Here is a 13,371-nt window from a genome sequence, read left to right on the forward strand (position 1 = left end):
AAATTACTTTTGTGAGTGGAAAATGCACAGGTACAATAAACACCAAAAATGCACAGGAGATAGATTCCATCAGCTGTCAGTGGGGTAAGATAAAGGTAGTAGATCGCTTCTGTTATCTAGGAGACTGAATTAGTAGCAGAGGTGGATGCACCAAGAGTGTAGCTGTGAGAATAAGATAAGGCTGGGCAAAGTTGAGAGAGCTCCTTAATGAATTAAATATCATTAAGAATTGTATAAACAAAATGCGAAAATATTTTGTGCATTGTAGAAGTATAGCCAATTTATTGCAAGTAATTTTTAACAACAAAATTTTATATCGACCCCCAAAGGTCTTGTGGATTCTCGTTGAGAACCATTCAACTAGGTTATTAAACGACCAGAGTTAGAAGAACAGTATAACGTAACTCCAGTATATTACTGGTACCTAATATATGAGAGATGGAAAGATGCAAAGGATAAACTCTGGAATGTGGAGAAGAATGAAACTAAATATAGTATGGTATTTAATCTAATACAGTATTGTTTTTACAAACTCAAATACTCTTGATTATCAGCAAATAACAACAATCAATAAATGGTTATAGAAGCAAATCAAATCAATAAAAACAAACCTTTTCAATTGAATTGTTAAAACATTGGAAGGTTTATGGATGGTAAAGCGCTTTTCAGCAACTACTTTGCGTTGACACCTGAAAAAAAATAAGGATTTATAATGAAATGTAAGTCATTAGAATTAAGGGGGAAGACACTTTTAAAAAGAAAAGGGCTGAGTAGGATCATGCTGCTCATACATTTCCCAAAATCCTTTACAAAACAGGGGAGTCAAAACCAGGCCACAAACTCAAAAGTCATATTTACTGCACTACCATGTCCACACTAACCACTAGGCATGTGGACCAGTGGTCAGGGAGTTGCAATCACAATCGTCAGATCAGAGGTTCAATTCCAGGACTGGGTGACATGTGTTCCTGAACAAAACACTTCGTTTCACATTGCTCTAATGCTGTGTGGGGTCTAGAAGAGACCCAACATTTCTTCTGTGTGCCATAGAAGGTGACTCCAGCATTTCCTCTGGGTGCCACAAAAGGTGACTAAACATGGTTGAGGTAGGATTTGTACTCTGACCTCGTAAAACCCTCACCAGCAACAACAACCCAAACAAACCCTTAGTTTTGAGGGCTATCACTGGAGGGGTGTTGAGGCATCATCTGCTCCAAGTAGTAGGGTATCACCAAAAAATGGTGGATGCAGTGATAGGCTACCCCTATACTGCTACTGCATATCTACTAATAACTTTTTACTACACCTACTTGCTAGAAAGGGGCACTTTAGGGAAATTATTATAGTTAAATAAATCTATTCTGAACGAGGGGATTATATTAAGTCTTGTGTTATGAAACAAGCTTTTGAGAGATCTGAACTCATGCAGCATACCAAAGTAGAAAGAATCTAACACATTAATTTCTCTAATATAATCATCATCATCCTCTTCCACATCATTGTCATGGTCACAATGATGGATTATTACTAACATACAGTTTATAGAAACAGAGAATTAGAGGACTAGAATTAGAGAGGAAAAAATTCTACTAACCTGGTACACATGTAGGAATTGTCATGATCCAAAACTTCAGCTGTAACATATTTCTCAAATGCTCGTTCTAAAGATGGTACATTCTGTGAAAATACAGAGGAATTGTTGAAAAGACAGAGAGTGGGAATAGAAAGAAAAAATACAGATGGAATCAGAAGGAGGAAAAACAAAACAAGAAATATGATGAAAAAGAGGAATGAGACAGAGTGAATGAGAGAACATTTCCAATTGAAAAAGGCACGACAGAGGAGGTGGAGAGACATGGCAACAAAAAAAAAAATCACAAATTGAAAGATAAATAGAGAGACATATGTATGTAGTTACCTTTATATCTAAACTGATATCCAGGTATGGATCATAGGTGTTTGATTTCTCTTTACATCGCATACATTGAACTAAAATAAAAAAAAATAAATGTGAAAGTAGTAAGACAAAAACAGATATTTAACCTTTTTGATACCAACCTGGCTGAAACCACCTCTGGCTCCGGTAGTACAAATATCTTGTTTTCAAAAGTTCTGAATTAAAATCTTCCACTAAACCTTAGTCACAATTTATATTCCTAATTCTAGCTTAATGATAACTAAGTTATTTTACTGAATTCTTTGTTATATTTAAAATTAATTGAAAGAAACACAGAGCATCTAAACAGAAATATGGTAACAAAAGGGTTAAGTTACAATTTGAAGAAAGGGAGAGGAATTTATAAATGAAGAAAAAATTTTTTTTTCTAATGTCCACAATGTGTGCATGAGTACATACATATACATATACACACACAAATATATACAATGAAGTACTGAAAAATTCCTGGCTTTAGGTAAAAGAAAAAAACAGGAGGATCAGTTAATAATGATTTTATTCAAAATTTCTAATCCCTGTAAAAGAACTCGGAAGGTTGGCCTCCAACCAGGAGTGATACCCTTAAAACTAGGAACTTTTCAGCACCCCATCATGTTTGTGTGCGTGTGTGTGTGTGTGTATATGTATGTATGTATATATATATATATATATATATATATATATATATATATATATATATATATATATATATATATATATATATATATATATATCGTGGCCGTTGCCAGTACCGACTGACTGGCCTTCATGCGAGTGGCACGTAAAAGCACCCACTACACTCTCAGAGTGGTTGGCGTTAGGAAGGGCATCCAACTGTAGAAACTCTGCCAAATCAGATTGGAGCCTGGTGTTGCCATCCGGTTTCACCAGTCCTCAGTCAAATCGTCCAACCCATGCTAGCATGGAAAGCGGACGTTAAACTATGATGATGATATATATATATATATATATATATATATATATATATATATATATGTATACGTATATATATATATATATATATATATATATATATATATATATATATATATATGAACATGTATGTATGTGTGTGTGTGTATATATATATACACAACATATACTGTAACAGACCTAGACCACCTAGACCAGTCAAGAGCAAACAGGCTGGCAAGAACTTTCAGAATGACACATCTAATTTCACAAGTAACATAATATAGTAGCGTGTCCTGCCTGAAGTAGAGCCATGTCTCATGCAGCCCACTTCTTGAGTAAGGTTGCCCATGTCAAACCTAGTCCTTGAATGTCTTCAGCAGAGTTAACTCTATTGCAAGCATTCAGACCAGGTCCCTTCAGTGCCAACTCCAATTGTCCTTGACCTTAAATCCTATCAATGCCAATCAGTGGACACAGAGAAAAAGTTTATATGCTGAAGCCTGATTTTATGTAGGATAAATTCCAGTGTTGAAGCACTGGCCATGGAGGTTAAGTCCCTTCCCTATCACCTGGTACATAATTCAGTATGCTCTTCCCGGCCCAACTGGTACAGAATTTCCAAACATCATCTATGACCACCACCTTCTAATAGAGAAGTAGTAATTAACAGTAGCTCATTAGTAATCATTTACTATTCCCGTTCTCATACAAAAATAATTTATACATAAAAATTACATGTATGTGTGTGTGTGTGTGTGTGTGTGTGTGTGTATACACACAGAGGACAAAAGCATACACCCTGGGGCACTGCCTCGAAGTTTTTTTTGGTTGAATAAATCAACCTCAGTACTTTTTTAAAGCCTGGTACTTATTCTATCAGTCTCTTTCACTGAACTGCTAAGTTACGGAGATGTAACCACACCAAACATCAGTTGCCAAGTGGTAGATTGACACACACATACACACACATACATATACAACAAGCTTCTTTCAGTTTCTGTCTACAAAATCCACTACAAGGGTTTGGTCTGCTCGATGCTATAGCAGAAGACACTTGCTTGAGATGCCACGCAGTGGGACTGAACCTGGAACCATGTGATTAGGAAACAAGCTTCTCACCACGCAACCATACTTGTATCTGTATTAATAGTTTGTTGTAAACAAGCATTACATATAAAAGAAGGAAATATATTTGGATCACAAATAACTCGCAATATCTAAACACAGGGAAATAAAACGTTTCTAACCAAAATCATAAGAGTTTCTCATTTATTTGCAACTATAAAGCTAAGTTATTTAATTACTATGAATAATTAATAACAAGTGAAACAGTAAAACTTAACAGCTGCTTTACTCACCTTGACTGCGCAGAAATCCTCCAAATATCTGATTGATTACTGTGGTTTCTCTACTGTACTTGTCTAACCTATAATGCAAAATGGTCACAAATAACATTTCTTTGAATACACATCATAACTGAAAAATCTTTCTTGTAAATCTTTAACCCAAAAAAAAAAAAAAAGCCTTTATATGAACAAAGCATTACCTCACGCATATGCTTTGGGCTGTTACAGAACTGGGAAAGCCAACTGATGTTTGTGATACCTACCAGAAAACTAAACTTCAAGAATACAAAACTACACAGACACAGACAGAAATAATTTTCATAAACAAAAGAAATAAATGTCAACAATGTTGAAAAACAGAAAAGCAAGTTGTAAGTGTGTGAAGTGTTGTTTTTTCTGCTGTTTTTTTACAGAAGGAATAGAAAATGAAAATTACTTTAAATAACCATTCAGACAGGACTTTTGCAAAGCATCAACCAAGTAGCGTAGGAATTCATGGGCATCTTCTTGTCGACCAAAGTGCATATGTTTAGCTATTACTGTAAAAGAGACAACAGAGTATTTAATAAAATAGTAACACAAATCAAGGACCATTAACTGATACATAATATAAAACCTTCGACAGTGCTAAGTTGGTATTGGACAAAATGCCTTGTGCTTATGTCTAAAGATAATGTACATACCAGTTTACTTAGTTGAACTCACTCTCGTTTGGGGAAAGAAACACAAGGAAGGGGATACACAACAAATTATGTTCTATAATTCCAATTATCTTACCTCAGCATAGACCATGTAATGAAGAGAAAATGAAATTGTAAATTACTTGTGCTTTTCTGAAGGACATCAGTTATCAAAGTGATTTAAGACTACTAAAACTGGAGATGTGAAACTATTTCATAACTTGGATTCACCAAGGTCTTACTTTCAGGTAAAAATATGGAATATTTTAGGTAATTAGAGAGAACTAGAATCTTAACACTAAGTAAACAATAGAGGTAAAAGAGATGTTTTGCATAACATACCTTTCAACTTTTGCAAAATAGACTGAGGTTTTATTGCATGGCCAGAATTTTCATAGCTGCGTCGTATGTGTGTTTGAAGCTCACACATCATACAGAAACCTACTTGTTTGCCTGTAAGAAAATAAATAAAGACTTTAGAGATATTCCTGAGGACGGTTGTTACCTGTGTTAGTTATGAGTCTGTCACCCAAGCAGTGTATCTCTCATCTCAGTAGCATTTCATTTTATCTCAACAGTGCAAGACGTACAGGTTACACAGGGAAATAAAGGACAGTGATGAAGATAGGGAAATGGAGAAGTGTATAAGAACAAAAAGGAAAGACAATAACTGAAAGAGATGAAAAAGGACAGCAAACTACGAGAAAATGAATAAGGAGGGAATGTTAAAGGGGACAGAAAAATGTTAATGAGTAGATAACGATAAAGTGGAAGAAGTTAATTAAGGAAAAAGTAAATGGAAACAGACTGGGGAAAAAATGGATAAGAAAAGAGTAGCCACAAGAATAAATTCAGCTAAAAATTGTTTACTTACAGCTATTTGTGTGTTCGTCCCCAAGTAAATGGTTGACTAGAGGTGGTGTATAGGACAGGCATTGCAGTGTTGCATTGAGGAAACACGTATTGCCCAAGTTGTGCAAGCCAGCACCAACTTTCTGCACTTTACGAGGCCACCAGTCAAGGCAAAGTTTGTCTGCAGGGTAGATAACATACCTGGGAGTTGGCAGACCATCACCATCCCGTTGATTACTCATCGTTGATGTATCTGAAAATAAAAATATAATATAAAGAACATATTCTGCCAAGTATTTTCTTTTAGAAACAACAATAATAATTTCTTAGGCTGAAGTATAATGGACTTGTAAGTTGTGTACAGTCAAACTGTTACTACTATAATACAGGTACTTATTTGAATGAAGGCAAAAAAGGTATCCTAACATGGTTTCAACACAGCTGTATACTTTGTAAAACATCAAGCCTGGTTTCCTCTCATTAGTACAAATTCAACTCCAGAAGGATAAGAGGTAAAGAAATCTGGTATCAAAATGTAAAAGAACATGTATAGAGTCTGCCATTCCACTGCTCTAATCATCATCATCATTTAATGTCCGCTTTCCAAAATTGCCTACAACTTCCAGAAAGCCACTGGGACATTTAGGGAAATCAGTTTCCCTTGCAATCTGTGGTCCATATGGCTTCCATATATATGAGTTTCATAAAAATGATGACGATGCTTTCTAGTAGAAAGCATCGTCTTCATTTAGGGAAGGATATGGTTTGTTACATTAACCTCAGTTCTTAACTGTGAGATATTTTACTGACCCTTGAAAGGATGAAAGACTAAAAAAAAGTTCTTTACAGACATTTCTATCTCAGCCGATGAAAACATCTTTCTGGAAGAATTAGAAATTATGAAAGAGGATTTTTTTTTTTTTAATATATAAATGATGATGAATTCTAACATAGGTATAAGGCCATCAATTTTGAAGAAAAGACCAGTTGATTACATCAATGCATGTTTGATATTATTTCATAGACTAAGGAAGGACAAAACAATAAACCCAAAGAAAATTTTAAACTTAAATAAAGAACAATAAATATTGCAAAGCATTTTGTTCTATACTCTATCAATGAAAAATTATAAGAAAATGAACTTTAAAGAAAAATAACACCCAAAAAGAATACCACCAAACTTACCATTTTCTTCATTCTCTGTTTGTGAATTTTTGTTAGAAGATGCAGAAGCTGAAATCGCCAGGGTTTTATCGGGTCTAATAGTATTCAAGACTATATATTTGGATTTGAGTGAATCTTGCTGAAGGTTGAGTGCCTTTCGAGCAGGCTGGAATTCAATACTACTGAAGAGAACTTTTTGAGAGAGTGATGCCAACTTATGGTGAAGTTTGTCCGTGCCAGCCACAGAAGAAAACACTGCCTCTTCAACTGCAGTTATATTCTCAGAGGACTGGGCAGGCATAGCACTGGCGTCCTGTGGGAAGAAAGAAAGAAAAATATATATGTGTGTATATAAATCAAGTAACAATGAATTAATAGTAGCTTAGTTATTACTGCAATTACAGTCTGGTTCATTTAGTTCCTCAACTTATTTTACATATATTTTCAAATACTCTAGGCTGGACATCAAAATCAGTTACCGTAAAAACCCATGTAATTTACACATTTTTTTCACAAAAATAAAAATATACTTTAAGGGATGCATAAACTACACGAGTAGATAGTTGCCAGAATTTTTTTTTTTTTTTTTTCAAAGATTTTCTTTGGAAAAAAGACATGCGAAACAAACATTCATACCAGAAGTTGACTCATTTAATGTCAGAATAGGTTTTTACAGAAAAAACAATGGCTTAAATACACATAATGAAGTTGACTTTTATTTATGCTGGACGGTATAATGCTTGCTTTTTCTGTATAAATTTACTAAAACCATTAACTGGTCAACTACTTTTTGAAGTCTGACGTTCATGCTGGCAAACACAGTCCGGGCCATATTTTACATTGCTTGGAGTTTCTACCTATCGCAATGTAGCACATATTTAATCTCTCCTTTGCAGTAAATGATTTGCAAGTTCTGCTCAATAATGGTAATGACAAATTTTGAAGTTTGCTTGACATTTTGTAACTGTGAAAGGGATTAAAATTTTGGAACTCAATATCAAAGGTTCCAAAAAGAATAGGCGGAAAATAATTCTGTTTGCATAATCAGCTTGATTGATCACCTTCTTCTGTCAGTTGAGTAAAGTGTCATCCAAGCTGATGTTTATAGGTAATTAAACTTAATTTGCAACACCTGTGTGTATTTATCAGCTTTGTTTTTTGTTGGTAATTAACAACTTTTCCTGTGATTACAATTTGTGGGCAAGAAATGTAAAATAAAGTTTATTATAAACAACACAAATACTTTGTAATTTAATACCTTTCAATGTAATACCTGTTAAAGAGAAATTAGTTTTGTTAAATGAAAATTTAATAAAATCTAATCAGAAGTAAGGGAAATTATGCTAAATACAACTAAATTGAAAACCTTTTTCCCCTGGCCATATCGGCAATTCTGAAAGCTTTTGGGTGCAAATTTTACATGAGTAGAAGCTTTTTTTAACAAATTTTATCCTGAAGATCACCTGCGTAAATTACACAGGTACGCAAATTACATGGATTTTTACAGTACTTGCATGTGTGTTATTACAGTTTAACTATAGGCTAGCCCTGATCCCAAAGTTTGACCATCTGATCTTTTATTATCCAATGTGCCTTTCTTTTAACATGAGAGGAGATTTGCCAACTAACAGGTGAAGCTAAACACACAGCATGTGTGCACTTTGAATGTTTGTTTATATATATGGTTCTTTTCTCCTTATGAACATCACAACCATACACTAACATCTAAAAACAAAAAGAAAAGGATGGCACATTGTGCCATGCAGCACTTATTTTCTCGCTTGAGGCAGGCCCAAATGGTTTCCAATTGTTGAATGTTGTTAATAACATCAAAATTAAAGTCAATCTCCACAGATGTAACCTTTTATTGAATTCACAACCCTTGAAACACTTACTGGGTCCCACAGTTCGATATTAAATGTGCTTTCTCTTTCCTTATGGTAAAATTGTTTCACAAGATTTTGCAGTGGAGAAAGAATAGCATCAATACCATCATCATCATCATCATCAACACTACAAATTCATTTAACAACAACACTGAAAACCAACTCTCTCCACCACCACCACCACCACCACCTTTTACTTTTACACTTTGTTTACAATTTTATAAGGAGAAGTACGTTTAAAACCAATTTGTGGAGCCTACTAAGTGTTTTAAGTTTTGTGAATTTGACAAAAAGTTACATCCTTTGAGATTGACTTTAATTTAGATGTGGCACTATGCGTCGTCTTTGTCCTCAAGATATTATGGTGTAGTTTAAGGAATATTTGTCTTATTTCTAGCAGGTCGAGAGATCATACAATGGTTTCATGTGTGCTGTTCCCATGTGAACAAACAGCCACAACTTTTGCTATATTCGGCAATCAAGGCTTCAATTAGCTAAAATTACATATATTTAGATGCATGTAACGTTTTTTTTATTATCAATTTCTAGAAAAAAAAATGAATGTGACTTTCATTATTAGCATGCAAAACTACATCAGAACAACATGTTTGGAAAATAATCTGGTGAAAACTCTTAAGAACTTCCCATCATCAGAGGAAATTTAGCAAAATCCATTAACATTAAAAAACAATACTGCTCTTTTTATTTTGAGATACCAGAAAGAAAAGAAAATTAGGTGGACTAAAACACAGAGTAAAATGCCTTCAGACAATGATAAGATGTCATATTTAATAAAGAATTTTAAAATATTCCACATAAATGCATGGCAGTAAAGGAAATTTCTGAACTCCAAAGCCAGATAGATTAACAACAGTGTAGAAAGTTTCTACCGATGGAAAGAAAGACAACTTTGAATAAACCAATTTATTTTATGTAAGAGAGATATCACGTTATGTAAGTAGAATATCACGTTGTGTAAAAAAGGTGATTAAAGGTTGACTATCCTGGCCCAAAATCTAATGAACAACCTATCATGGGATACTAGTTAGCAGTAAGGTTTGTGGAACTCTAATGAATATGTTCAGCAGATTCAAGTGTCCAAAAGATGAAAACAGGAAAAAAAGAATGGTTCAAAAGATAAGAGTTTTCAAAAACAGAAACATTTACCTTGGCCACAGGATTAAAAGTAGATCCAACACGTGAACAATATTACCGAATTCCCTGTTTCAAAACAACAAAACAAAGTTAGAAAATTTCATTGCTACAATGAAATCAAAGAAACCAAATATTATTTATATAGAAAACTAAGACTAAGTTGTTATTAGATGCAAACTCAATTGAAGCTGGAAAAATTTTACTTAATCAACACTATACACTGGGATGAGAGAAATATTTATTACTTAGATGCATGATTTTAGAAGCTTCAGCAAACTGGTGAATCATTCTCATCAGCATTTAATGTCCATTCTCCATGCTGGTTCGACAGGAGCGACACCAGGCTCCAATTGTCTGTTTTGGCATGGGTTCTATGGCTGGATGCCCCTCTTAGCACAAACTACTTTATGTGTACTGGGTGCTTTTTATGTAGCACCAGTGGGGTCACCACATAGCTTGCAAGACAAAGGCTTCTAAGCTGAGAGAGAGAGAGTGGAAAAGAGGGAAGTGGCTGTGAGCCAGGTGAGAGGTTAAAGTATAAAAGAGGGTTAGGAGAAGGGGAGGAGAGTCAGAGAAATACAGAGAGACAGTGAGGGTGAGAGAGAAAAGAGATGATGTTGGAGATGTATTGAATACTATCTACAGGGAAAAGTGGAGAAGTAGCAGGAAAGGGGTAGAATATGACAAAAAAATCACAAAATAAAATTTATGGCCTAAACTTTGTAAACAAAAGTTCAATCACCAACTGTAAACCATGTATAATATTTGAAAGGGTAAGAAACACAGCTGTGGCAAGCATCTTTATGGAGCACAGTGTCCGTGATATTAATCTTTTAGCATTTGAACCAGCCACACCCAGCCAAAGTATTCAATTTGTTCTATGTACAAAGTCGCCAGATCCAGCCTCTCACACCTACCCTGCAATGTCATTCTAATAATAAACAATCATCATTATTATCCGTTTTCCATGTTGGCATAGGTTGGATGGTTTGACTGAAAACTGATTAAGCTGGGGAGCTACACGAAGTACCAATCTGATTTGGCATGGTTTCTATGGTTAGATTCGCTTCCTAACACCAACTGCTCCAAGAATGTAGTGGTTGCTTGATACATGCCACGACTATGATCTCGCTTGGCTTGACAGGTCTTCTCAAGCACGGTATATCACCAAAGGTCTCGGTCACCTGTCACTGCCTCTGTGATGCCCAATGTTTGAATAGTGCTTTTCATGTGCCAGTCACACAGCAGTAGCATCGGTCTCACTTGGCTTGATAGGTTTTCTGAAGCACAGCATATCGCCAAACATTCAAGGAATGCTTTTTACATGCCAGTTACATGACACTGGCATCAGCCGTGATTACGATCTCAGTTCGGCAGGCTTTTCTCAAACATGGCATATCGCCAAAGGTCGGTCACTTGTCATTGCCTCCATGAGGCCCAACATTCAAAGATCATGCTTCACCACCTCATCCCATATAATTGGTCCTTAACACTTGTACTTGAGCTGCAAATATGAGTGCTTTAGGTCACTCCTCCTCATCCATAGCCACTGGTCCTCTGTACCTGTCTTCACATTCACATCTCTTGCAAACTGATTATACATTTTCTTTTCCTTCCATGCTTTTCCCTTTTTTTTTTTTTTTTTTTTTTTGTTCATTTCTTGTTTGAATTTTTCTTTAGATACACAATTTCCAGCTTTGATGATGCCAGCATTTTTTATATACCACCCTAAGCTTTGATACGTGCTTCACCACCTCATCCCATGTCTTCATAGGTCTACTTCTTCCACAGATTACCTCCACCGTTAGAGTGTGGCACTTCTTCACACAGCAGTCCTCGTCCCTATGCATCACTGTCTTCATCCAGACCATCACCCATTGAAATCTCAAGGCTATGAGATAATGCACAATTACTTCAAAGCAACATTCTTTCACAATTCACAGTATTATATTCTTGCGGACAATTGTCCATCTCTTCCACTATATCACTTTCATTTCTCACATGTCCAGCATCACCCAATACCCTTATTTTAATAGCTTCTAGCTCCAATTCTGTTAACTAGCCATTCTTTCGTATTGCTCTTGCTTGGTCACATAATCTCTGTTCAGTAATTTCAAACAGTTCCATTGTCTTCCATTCACTGTACATTCGCTTTCTGTACCCTCTGATAGGCACGCTATTCGCATCCACGGTGGTGCTCCGGTAGGAACACTCCATAACCATCATAAAATCGACTATAGGTCTTGTACCTACACTAGAAAGGATGACTATCATCATCATCATTATTATTTTATTGATATAAAGAGAGTAGAGGGAAGATAGAAGCAGTAAATTGACAGTGCTCTTAGAAGTGCGAAGTGTGAAGGTTGTGGTCAATGAAGAGAGTAGACGTGATACCAAGAGTAATTGGTGCACTCGAAAGTATCAGCACTCAACTAGCAACATGGTTGAAAAGGATCGGTGCAAGTGTGAAGGTAGAACACCTACAAAAACCAGCATTGCTTGGAACTGCAGGAATTCTTCGCAGAGTTCTTGAAGCATGACCAGTGAACAAGTGTTGCCTTAGTCTGCTGGCTGTGGACAGCTGACACTTTCCATCATGCCCAATAATAATAATAATAATAATAATAATAATAATAATAATAATAATAATAATAAAGAGCCCATCTGATTTGTGCATGGTCACTTTTGTAATTAACTTCAGAAGGATAAAAGTAAAAGTGAATAACTTGATACCACAGAGATCAGAACTAAATTACATAGTCCACTGTCCTTCAGTCTGTCATTGATCATAATATACACCTTGCATCCATGTGAAGGAAAGTGGCCTAGTGGTTAGAGTGTAGGGCTCATGATCATAGGTTCAGTTCCTAGACCAGCCAATGTATTGTGTACTCCACCAAGGCACATCATTTTACACTGCTCCAGTCTACTAAACTAGAAATTGATACCAGCCAAGTACTGGTGTAGCCCACTCTTACTCTGGCTGTTACATCCAGATCAAAAGTAGGAGGGCCAAGAGGATGTCTTGCCCACTTACGATTACACAGGTATCTAAGGTACTCAGCAAAACATAGTACAAGCTACCAGGTCATATCATACTCGCATGTGATGGCTAAGCTTTAAGCTTAACATCTATGTCATTATCCATGCTTTGAATAAGTCACCGCCAGTGAATTCACCACACTAATAAAGTGAGAAATGGCAGCCTATGTAGCACATCTCTGGTCACGTAAAGATTGCCCACCTACCAGACAGCACTGTAGGTGGCATGTCAAAACACAACCCTTGTTTAAATATGAAGTATTTTATTCATAAATACTCCATGACAGTCATTCATCAAAGACTGCCAAAGCTTGTTATATCTCATCTCCAGTTTTATAGCATATTTATGACAAGACAATAGCTAAATATTATAACAATTATTGCTATTAAAA

General features: G+C 35.6%; 1 protein-coding gene across 4 annotated transcripts in view; it reads right to left on the reverse strand.

The window, feature by feature from the left end:
• LOC106868704 (uncharacterized) overlaps nucleotides 1-13,371 on the reverse strand; it is a 91,539-nt gene that overhangs the window by 46,468 nt on the left and 31,700 nt on the right. For 2 of the 4 annotated variants that reach the window (XM_089353034.1, XM_089353035.1), the window contains 9 exons: nucleotides 9,947-10,000; nucleotides 6,915-7,206; nucleotides 5,752-5,982; nucleotides 5,220-5,330; nucleotides 4,634-4,736; nucleotides 4,210-4,277; nucleotides 1,919-1,989; nucleotides 1,595-1,677; nucleotides 612-689 (listed from right to left, as the gene is read on the reverse strand). In XM_089353034.1, the coding sequence (XP_089209160.1) occupies nucleotides 612-689; nucleotides 1,595-1,677; nucleotides 1,919-1,989; nucleotides 4,210-4,277; nucleotides 4,634-4,736; nucleotides 5,220-5,330; nucleotides 5,752-5,982; nucleotides 6,915-7,194 (1,025 nt within the window). In that variant the 5' untranslated portion in view covers nucleotides 7,195-7,206; nucleotides 9,947-10,000. The remainder of the gene's footprint in view (nucleotides 1-611; nucleotides 690-1,594; nucleotides 1,678-1,918; nucleotides 1,990-4,209; nucleotides 4,278-4,633; nucleotides 4,737-5,219; nucleotides 5,331-5,751; nucleotides 5,983-6,914; nucleotides 7,207-9,946; nucleotides 10,001-13,371) is intronic. The other 2 variants (XM_089353033.1, XM_089353036.1) reach the window with 1 other exon arrangement.

The sequence above is a fragment of the Octopus bimaculoides genome, chromosome 5 (assembly GCF_046866305.1).
Source record: "Octopus bimaculoides isolate indiv1 chromosome 5, ASM4686630v1, whole genome shotgun sequence".
Lineage (NCBI taxonomy): Eukaryota > Metazoa > Mollusca > Cephalopoda > Octopoda > Octopodidae > Octopus > Octopus bimaculoides.